This window comes from Microtus ochrogaster, linkage group LG9, assembly GCF_000317375.1.
Source record: "Microtus ochrogaster isolate Prairie Vole_2 linkage group LG9, MicOch1.0, whole genome shotgun sequence".
Lineage (NCBI taxonomy): Eukaryota > Metazoa > Chordata > Mammalia > Rodentia > Cricetidae > Microtus > Microtus ochrogaster.
Genome location: NC_022034.1, coordinates 35,520,068 through 35,531,099, shown reverse-complemented (window position 1 = coordinate 35,531,099; position 11,032 = coordinate 35,520,068). Strand labels below are relative to the sequence as shown.

At 39.5% G+C, this 11,032-nt stretch overlaps 1 protein-coding gene across 1 annotated transcript in view; it reads right to left on the bottom strand.

Annotated features, from left to right (window-relative positions):
* Positions 1-4,823: 4,823 nt before the first annotated feature.
* The window catches only part of Smpdl3a (sphingomyelin phosphodiesterase acid like 3A), a 20,060-nt gene continuing 13,851 nt past the window's right edge, over positions 4,824-11,032 (bottom strand). The window contains exons 5-8 of the mRNA XM_005363643.2: positions 10,067-10,236; positions 9,548-9,728; positions 7,621-7,745; positions 4,824-5,423 (exon numbers count right to left, since the gene is read on the bottom strand). Coding sequence (XP_005363700.1) covers positions 5,106-5,423; positions 7,621-7,745; positions 9,548-9,728; positions 10,067-10,236 — 794 coding nt within the window. The 3' untranslated portion in view covers positions 4,824-5,105. The remainder of the gene's footprint in view (positions 5,424-7,620; positions 7,746-9,547; positions 9,729-10,066; positions 10,237-11,032) is intronic.

Sequence of the window (11,032 nt, the reverse complement as noted above, 5' to 3'; positions counted from 1 at the left end):
GCCCCAGTTCTCTCTCCAAACCCCACCTTCTCAGAGAATCTCCAAGAAAGGAGAACTACCAAAAGCCTAGTTCCAGCCGGAAGGTGGTGGTGTATGTCTTTAATCCCAGCACCCGGGAGGCTGAGGCAGAAGGATCTCTGTGAGTTTGAGGCCATCCAGGTCTACAAGAGCTAGTTCCAGGACAAACACCAAAGCTACAGAGAAACCCCATCTCGAAAAACAAAACAAAATTTCGCATTTTTGGCAGCTGCAGCAGCTCCTCCCCTGAAGTTGTCAGAAGTCCAAGACCCTTCCTAAAGAAGTCAGCTTTTGACCATAACCATACTTGGGCACAAACCCAGCTTGGGAGGACACACCATCACCCCTCACATACAGTATATAAGCTCCCTGCTTTTAATTGGGGGCATGACTTTTCCTGCCTGTTCTCCCACCTCCATCTGAGACTGGAGAACTCACTTGGGAGTTGCTTTGCTCAAAAACACAAAACAAAACAAAAAAAAACCTGTTCTTTTACTTTTTAAACTCTTCTTGATCTGGCTTGCTGCATCAGCGGGAAAACCTATTTATATTTTACAGTAAGCCTATTACTCAGGACTTGGTAGACAAAGGCAGACAGATCTTTGTGAGTTCAGGACCACACTATCATAGTCTACATAGCCAGGGCTACAAAATGAGATCCTGTCTCAAAACGAAACCAAACAGAATGCAACCAAGGTTAAACAAGGTTAAAGGATGGGACCTGATTCTGCTGCGTGGCTTTTTAGTAGTACCAAATGTTTCACAGCCCAGCTTATATGACCCAAGGATCTAAGATACCGAATATGCAGGCCGTCAAAGATCATCCTGAGATGGTAGCTCCTAGTTTGTGGCTCACATCAGTTAAAACAAGACTCAGAATTCCACGGGAGTAATCGCAATAGAAGCAGGCCTCATTAATATCCAGTGTTACTGAGGGAATACAAGAACTGAAAGAAAATGAGAGGGAAGAGATTCTAAGAGAGAAAAAAAGCCACCGAAGTTCCTTTGTTTAGGAATTTGATAGGGCAATGGCAGAAACTAGACAGAGGCTGAGGGAATCTCTATTGAAACGGCTCATTCACTGAGCTATCAAGGACTGAGTGAGTAGAGGTCCTCCTCTCTCTGAGATGACCGTGCCTTATTCATGTGCTGCCCAGCCAGTTAGGGGGTTAAGCCCTCCCTGTGCACATTCTGACTCCATCCTTGTTAATGAGTGCCTTTGATTGTCTGCGAGCTGTTAGTCATATGACTGGTGTTCACTCCCTCTGACCTTCCAGCTGTCTCAAGAGCAGTGAGTTATACTAAGATCTAGTTTACCTCACATTTACATGATCAGTTTGTAGCTTTGCCAGTCAGAGGGTTAACTCTGCCACAACCCCCAGGCTATAGCTATGATGTATCTTGGTCAATTCATATTTAGTTTTTATATCTACATAGTGGTTTCAGGAGGTCTCCTTCCTGAAGCAGGTTTATGGAACAGGCTTTTTTTGGGCCACAAACCATCTCCCAAATCATGACACAGAGACTTAATGTTAATTGTGAATGCCCAACCTCATCTTAAGCTTGTCCAACTAGCTCTTATAACTTAAATTAACCTATTTCTCTTCATCTATGTTTTACCTCAGGATCTTTAACTCTTTCATTCATTTGTCCTGCTTTTGTCTGACTGGCTAGACACTGCCTGGCTGGCTAGCCCCAAGTGTCTCCTCTTTCTCCATCGTTTTTCTCCTCTCCTCCTGTTAAGCCTAATTCCTCCTTCTTTTTATTCTCTCCCTGCCAGATCTGCCTATTCCTCTACTGCATAGTTATTGGGCTGTTCAGCTATTCATTGGAGCAACCATGTGCCTTAGACAGAAAGCAACACATCTTTACCTGGTTAAAGAGATGCAACATAAACAAACGTGACTTGTCTTTGCTTAGTTAAAATACCATTTCACAATAGGTGCAGGAATGCTAGAAGCTATTTCTACCTAAAATCCAGTCTGTTACAAATAGCTGTATTAGAAGCAAAGATATATAAAAGGATAATGGAGCCTCAAGGATTTGGGAGAGCCAGCTGGCCTGTCTTCAATGGCCCAGAGTCTTGTCTTTCCTCTTATATGCCTGACTGGGCTATCTTATGCTCAGCTGCACATCCTTTAATTCATCCTTTTCAGTGCTCTGAACTCTGTAGCTTTAATCTTCCGTTCAACTCCAGCATCCATTCTCACCAAAAACAAATGTGAGCAACTTGCGGTTACTGACAATGGGCCCTTCCCCCTTACTGCCTGCCCATTTCTCCTGGAAGAGTGTCCTTAATAGAGAAAGAACCAAGACTCATGCACTCTTGCCCTCTCTTTTTCTGCCTTATGTGCCCCCCTCCCATACATCAAAGGAAAGAGAGTACTATGAGACAGAACTCAAGGAAGAGTTTCCTAACACTGAAGCCATCTTGCAAGTTCATGGACCTTGGATTGCTAATCTCTAGAGCTGTTAGAAATGAAATCTATTTTGTCTACAACCCAGACACCAAATCTGTGTATTTGTTGTGTCTGTTGGGAAGACTAAAAGGCTACTCATTAAGCACTCTACTACATAATAGGGACACAGACTGAGTAAAATAGAGGCCTTTTCTCTTTAATTAGTGTGAGTGAAAAAAAAAGAGGAAAAGAGATATGATCAATACTACCAACAAAGCTGAGTCAGAAGATAACACGGTAGCCTTGGGGAGGGCAGAGGAACACTGACGGAAATGCTTGGAAAGTCTTGACAACAGAGGCAATTTATAATGTTGAGTTTTTTAGAAAACAAGTTGGGAGAGAAAAAAAAAGATATAGAATAGTTTTTATTTAAGACAGATTAAATGAAAGAAGAGAATGTGGATAATTGCATTTATATATAAAAAGTAAAAAAAATCCATTAAAATTAGAACATGAACGGTACTGAGAGATGCAGGAAAACACTGAGGCAGAGAAAAGCCACAGAAATCAATCGGCTGTATCACATCCGGGTCTTGGAAGGAAGTCCCCAGAGCTACATGATAAATGTCAGGGATATCCATAGACATCTTCCTAAATCTCCGGTTGTTAAAAATAAGGAAAGAAAACCTTCAAAACATGATGTATCATGTATAAATTTTCCAGAAACAAATACATGTTATAGAAAATTCCTTTCTGTTCATAAGAAAAGATGCCAAGTCACAGTTCATTCAATAAGGATAATTTTGTAAGTAGAATCAATTGGTCTGTCTGAGAAGGAAGTTATATCATGAATAAACTCAGCGTCTTTTCTTTCTTTTTTTATTTAGAATATTTGTAGTACATTCTTTTCTCATTTTACATAGATGTGCCTGTTCCCACTCCCTTCTCTCCTCCAGCTTCACCTATCCACTCCTCAGAAAGAGTCAACAAAGTCTGACACTTCACTTCCAGGCAAGACCAAGGCCCTCCCCACTATATCTAGGCTAAGCAAGGTGTTTCTCCAAAAATAATATGTTCCAAGATGTCGGTTCAAGCACTAGGGATAACTCTTGGTCCCACTGCCAGTGACTCCACAGACTGCCCGAATTTCACAACTGTCCCCCACATTCAATAGGCCTAGTTTGGTCCTATACAGGTTCCCGGCTGTCAGTCCAGATTCAGTGAGCTCTCACTAGCTCAGGTCAGCTATTTCTCTGGGTATCCCCATCGTGGTCTTAACCCCTTTGCTCATATTATTGCTCCTACCTCTCTTTGACTGGTCTCTGGAAGCTCGACCCAGTGATTCATTGTAGATCTCTGTATCTGCTTCCATCAGTTGTTGGGTGAAGGTTCTATGATGACAATTATGGTAGTCACCAATCTGATTACAAGAAAAGGTCAGTTTAGGCATCCTCTCCAGTGCTGTTTAGAGTTTTAGCTGGGGTTATTCTTGTGGATTCCTTGGAATTTCCCTAGGGCCGTGTTTCTCACTAGCCCTTTGATTGCTCCCTCAATCACTATATCTCTTTCCTTGCTCTCCCCGGCTCTCCTTCCCCTTTCTTGAGTACTCCATTCCTCTTGTTCTCCTCCTCCCACCCCTTCTCCCTTCCCCCTTCCCTCCTCACTCGGAGAACATGAGGTCGTTGTCATCATAACTTTGTTTATCGGATGAAATTGGCAATTCTCACCATTAGGAAGCCTTAGATCTTATTTGGAAAAGAGGTACAGAGTGAGCTGCACACTCCACACTGGAGCCCACTGAAGTTCCAGCTTTATGCTTTTGACAAAATACACATTAGTAAAATGAGTCATCAAAAGATTATGTGAGAATTTTCAAGTGACAGTGGATTATTTGGGATATGAAATCATGGCGAAGCATCTGTAATGAATTTGCATTAAGTACAACCTACGAGATTCTCATGCTTATAGATAAATAGTACTAGAATGCAGAAGGAAGAAAGCTGGGAAGGGCATGCCTACGACACTCCAGAGACTCAGAGATGGCCCTAAGGAGACCTTGGTGCTTTCGCAAGAGTAGACAGGATATACAAACAATATTGGTCTCCATTTACACATTTGATGACAACCATTTGAAGTACAGTTTACACATGAGGCTTTATCAAGAGGGAATGAAAAGACTGAAAATTATTACATTAATAGAACAGGAGGCATTAAAAGAACCACCAGGCATGGTAGCTTATGACTATAACCCCAACCCTTGGGAGGCTGAGGCAAGGGGATCACTGGTGAATTCCAGGCCAGGGTAAACTAGACAGTGAGTTCCTATGCAGCCTGAACCACATATAGCATGAGACCCTGTCTCAAATACCAAAACTAAAAAGAAAACAAAACTCCATAACACCCATAGAGAAGTCACCTGCTTTATTACATAGATGACAATTTTTACAAGGGCATAAGTTAGGTATCAGTGTACAAAATTGGAAGACAAGGTATTCATGTCCAGATATCACTATCTTATGAAAAATGTATATGTATTCAATGTATAAAAGTTTTGAATGCTACTGATGTCAGGATCTGAGACTCACAAATAAAGCACAGAGAGTGACTCTTCTGACTTAAGTCAGTAATTCCCAAAGTGATCACTGAAGCACTGTGACATGATTTTTTCGTATGAAATGACTGAAAATATTAGTGGCTGTGCTTCATAAAATGTTGTTTAAGACAATCATTATAGGAAACGCTATCAAGATTCATAATTGCACAAATCTGTAGGGTCTTGCATTTTTTATCACAAGTCACACTGCTGTCAAAACTCACAAAGAAGTAATGGTAGTATCTCAGGAACTGTTTGCTGTCTATGGTAGCAAACTGTTTAGCCAATCCATGTAAGTTCCTCGGCTGTAAATCTGCAATGCCGTAGGCCTGTGTCAGTGTGTACTCCAAGGTCCAGTTGGATTCTCCTTTTAGGTTTGCTTCTGTTAAGTTCAAATAATACTGCAACATGTCCTATATTAAAAACAGTAACAATCCCAGATCAGAGAGGTTTAAATATACAGCCCAAATACATTTCTATAAGAACTTCACTTCAGTTTAGCAATGGTGATGCATGCCTTTAATCCCAGCACTTGGGAGGCAGAAGCAGGTGGATCTCTGTATGTTCAAGGTCAGCCTGGTCTACACAAGTAGAAATACTGTTTAAACAAACAAAGACTCACATACATGCACACAAAAGATCGCAATACCAAAATCTTCTATCACTTTTTAAAATAATTTAAAATACTGAAAAAAATATAATTATCATCCGGATATATAGTGAGATGTACAAAATAAAGAAACTTAAATTCTCAATGCTTAGAGATGACCACTTATAGTTTGTAGGCAGAATGAACCCCAATTTCTTCCTCTGGCCTTTTATTAATTGTGCTACAGCAGCTGGTAGAAATCAAGTGTGTGCTGGAGGCAGCTGAGCCAGTCCCTGAACCCTGCCTGAGGGTCTCACATAGGCTGAGATGTCAGTTTGGCAGTTTGATGATATGGGAGTCCCCTCTGTGTGCAGTGATTACCATTAATGAATAAATAAACTGCCTTTGTCTGTTAATAGGGCAGAACTTAGGTAGGCAGGGAAAACTGCATTGGATTCTGAGAAAAAGAAGGCAGAGTCAGGGAGAAGCCATGGAGCCACCACCAGAGATGAATGCCGGGAACTTTAGCTGGTAAGCCACTGCCACATAGTGATACACAGATTAATGGAGATGAGTTAAATTAAGATGTAAGAGTTAGCCAATAAGAAACTAGAACTAATGGGTTAAGCAGTGATTTAATTAATATAGTTCCTGAGTGATTATTTCGGGGGTCTGGGTGGCCAGAAAATGAACAATTGGCCAAGCGGCCTGCTCCTACAGTTTGAAATTGTGATGTGTCCATTTTTCTGGGATGAATGGTGTGCATCACCATCACAAAGAGAGATGGTCAGCCTTCTTACATCAAACTGTTCTAAAGTACAGAGCCACAAACGTGAGCCAGAGAATTTTTGCGACAAAAATAAATGGTCAATTTGAGTGAGTTTTTCTTTTAAAAACTTAACTTTCACAAACCTTTACTGAGCACTGAATATGAGCTAAGCATTATTCTAAATGCCTTTATAGATTTCTTTTCATGGAACCATCTTAGGAACTCATGAGTTATGTGCACGTGGCACACATAGGTATGTGCAGTATACACATATGAATTTTCTGCATATGAATGTGCATGTATAGGTCCCAGTGCTGTGGAGGCCACAAGACAACAATGAATTGCTCAACTGCTCTCCATCTGAGAAAGGGTCTCTTCTGAGACAGGGTGTGTTCACTGAACCTGGGGATCTCTTTATCAGCTAGAATGGACGGTGACAAACTTCAGGGACTCTCCTGTCTCCACACCACTGCACTGGGGATCCTGACGTGCAGAGCCATTCCTGGCATTTTATGTGACTACTGGGTTTTTGAACTTAGGTCGTTATGGCTACCCAGTGAGCACTTTATCCATGGAGCCATCTCCTCAGCCCACACAGTCATACCTCAACCCCCATTTTAAAGAGCAACAAATTAGAACACAGAGGAACTTGCTAACAGCGGAAGACAGAACCAAAATCTGGGGCTTATACTTTTCCAAATAGTTGGGGTTGGAAGAAGAATAATTAATGTTTATTTTTAGGGATGATAATAATATATATCAACATGCACAAATAAGACTACATCCAGTGAAAATTTTTAAAAAGTGACAAGATTAGGGTTTGGGATGTAGCTCAGTTATTAAAGTGCCTACCTGCCTCATATATATAAGGTCCTGAGCTCAGCACCCAGCACCCCATAAACCTGGGTAGGGGAGCACACACCTGGGATCCAAGCTCTTGGGAGACAGAGGAAAGAGGATCAGAAGTCTTAAAAATACAGCACATTTTAGGCCACCCTGCACTGTGTAAAATCTAATCTTAAAACAAACATATAAAAAAGGTCAGGAAACCCTTAAAGAGATAGTAACCTCCCACAAGCTAACCTTACCTACCCACCCATAGAGATGACAACAGACAGAACATCTTTAAGTAAGTACACCATGAGATAGCAACATCAAGGGCTTGCTAAGAAACATTCTACTAAATGAATGAAACCTTCAGTGACCTATATAAATATATACATGTGGGGTCAACTGAACTGCTCCAACTTACCAGCAATGTATAATCACCAGGTTTGTACTGAAAGAGTCGGACACCAGGATTGTTTGTCTCTTTTTGTAAAACTCCTTTCACTGGAGTCACAGCAGGTGCCACAAATGCCGAATTTATTGGATTTCCTGGACCAAAAACAAATCGGGTATATATTATAACATTTTAATTTAACCGCAAAAATACGCATAGCTTAGGTTAAGAGAACAATAGACAAATATTATATGATCATTGATTGATCCTCTAATTGTAATTGCCTCAAAACAATTAGTGTTCCTTTTGAGGAAACAAAGGTATTTAATACCAAAACCAAAAAGCTATTACTGATTTTGTTAAGCAACTTAATGTTATTATGATTATATATATATATAATGTATATTTTTTGACAATGAATATATAATTATACAGATCTATAACTGACTTTATGTTTGAAAGTCACATTTAAACACATCAGATAAGTATATGGCAGATAGATGAGAGATGAAAGACAGGTTATAGATGAGATAGATAAGTAATGATAGATAGATAGATAGATAGATAGATAGATAGATAGATAGATAGATAGATGATAGATAGATAGATGATAGATAGCAGATAAATTAGATATAAATGATTGATACAGTCATAGATGACAGATAGATGATAGATTTTTAGATAGACAGATAATTGACTGGTTGATAGATAAATAGATGATAGTGATGACAAAGATAATAGAGGATAAATAAATACAGCAAGATCTTGATACATATTAAATACAAGTGATGAGTAAACAGGGATTTGCTGATCATATTTTTAACCTTTATATATGTTTGAAAAATTTTCACAAAAAACAAGTCTACCACAACTTACACATTTAAACAACAACAACAACAGCAACCACAACAAAACAATCTGGTTTTTATTACCATGCCTAAAGCAAAGTTTCAATAATTATATAATAATCTGATTGACATAAGCTAGCATTTCAGAGACAGAAGCAGGTAGACATGAGTTTGAGGCTATCCTAATTTCCATAGTGAGTTCCAGGCCCACCAGAGCTACATAGTGAGACTCTGTTAAAAAAATCAAAATATTAAGATATTTTATACATATCTACTATAAGAACCACAAACCAGATTTATGTTTGGGCATAGAGGCATATGCCTTTAATCCAGCACTGGGGTAAGTAGAGGCAGGTAGATCCTTGTGAGTTCAAAACCAGCCTTGTGTACATAGTGAGTTCCAGGTCAGGCAGAGTGCCATAATGAATCTCTCTCTCTCAAAAAAAAAAAAAAACTCATATTATGATCCAAAAAGATCAAACTTCAAAGTATTCATTGATATAAGATAATTTATTTCTAGATGAGAGATAAACATTTCAAAAATATTGTCAAAATATTGAAGAAAATTCAGCTTGTTTTCCTCTTATCTAAATAAATCAAACTCTTATTGTTTTTTCTTATAACTTCTCCTAGTGTTCCTTTCTTTATTGTGAGTAACTGACAAGAGCAATTAAGAATGTGCTGAATATTTTAAGGCATTCTGTGAATTGCGTTCTGTCCTTCAAATCCTGGAAAAAATAAACAAAGTCTTACAAAGAGAAATTTGAACCTAGCAGGTAACTAACAAACAGTATTAGTTCTGCAAACTCAGGAGTCTAACAGAAACTTGGAGTGAGCTAAGGTTTCAGAGGTTCTGTGCGTATAACAAAAAAGCAGTACTGGCCCTACCCAGCTGACCAGAGCCAGAGCTTGTGGTGCAGAAATCTAGTCACGTGTCTAATCCTATTAGTTCGGCACTCGGCCTATAACCATTCAAGATAAATAAGAAATGGCAAGGGACTTCGCTTTCAGACAAATCTTTAAATGCCCTAATCAGTGAGCACACTGGTCAGGCACAGCTGTGCTCCAGGAAGGTGGACTGGGACCTGCATGCAGGTCACATTCATTACCGTTTTTATCGGAGAGAACCATAAGGCTGTCTCTGTGGGTGTGGCCATAGAACTGCCCCGCGATGACAGAGCTGTATTTTCTGAAAATCTCCACAAGTTTCTCGTTATAGTACTGCCTCACTGCTGGGGTAGCCGTTGCATAAGGAAGATAGCCCACTGGAACGTGCGCTATGATGTACACCTGGAAAAGAACATATGAGGGGGCACGTGACTGCTTGTCTGAGCATTTTCTCATTACTCAATAAATGGCAGCTGGATACTCATGACAACATAGAGTAACTAAAATTTAGAAAGCAAATACAATTTCTCTCATGTTTCTGGGAAGAAAGAAAAGAGCTGTAACTATGCAATGATTCATTATGGCATGTGTCTCATTTATACTGTATGGATGATATAAGAATATTGATCTCAGACAACTGAATTCTTAATACTTATATTAATTCCTGATTCTGCCCCAAGCTCAAGAAACAAATTTAGCCTTCGGTTAGTCCACTGCTAATTCTAGTCTATAGGATCTACCTTCTCCTTATTTTGCAGAGAGCTGTTGAGGGTATTTTCCAGCCATTCAAACTGATTTGCTGGGTCTGTCTTGTTCAGTGTCATGACATTTGGGCCATAGTAGAGGTTTGTGTTTAGGCTAATGATCCTCAAATCTGGATTGCTGGTAACTTTCTGTGAGTAAAAGCCACCTGTAAAAACAAATGCAAAATAGACTTTAGGAACACGAACACACAAACATGAAAATACTGGGAAAGTGAAGTCTTAAGGTCAACAATGTAGACTGGCATTCTCACTGGGTAAGAATCTAAGTTAGCAGTAACTGAAAAGGTACCATGTGTCAGGTCCAATGTGGAAGATTAGAAGAGAAGAGTAGTCACATCCAAAAAGCATGTTTGGGCAGTGAAATGAAATTGAATTTTTAAAAAATAGTAATTTATATTACAGTAAATCACAACTGCTCAAAATGCAGAGTTGTGGAATTACGTCCCAACTGTCACATCTTCAATACAGCTCCTGAACCTGAATTTCAGGGATCACTGCAGAAGACAGGGAAAAATGATTGTAAGAGCCAGAGGATCAGGGAGATTACATGTCCTAGAAATGTCAGAGAAGCTACAAGTGAAGTCTCACCAATATGGTTGCCTAAATATGATTTGAACAAGGACACCACCAGTAGACATGCTAACATGGAAGGAGGAAAGATCACAGGCCTCACAGGCATCAGCCTTAGATAAAGAATTACAGAAAACTAAGGAATAATGAAAATGGGAGAAATAGTTTTCCCCGGGCAAGAGCACACCAATTGGTTATCCAATACCAAATGCTCAGCCCTAGAAACATACATACAAGTAACATTACACAGACTGAGCAGATTTTGTTTATGTAGTTAGAAAGCTATAGCTCCATCTATCTATCCACTCACCCACCCACCAATCTCTATCTATCTATCTATCTATCTATCTATCTATCTATCTATCTATCTAT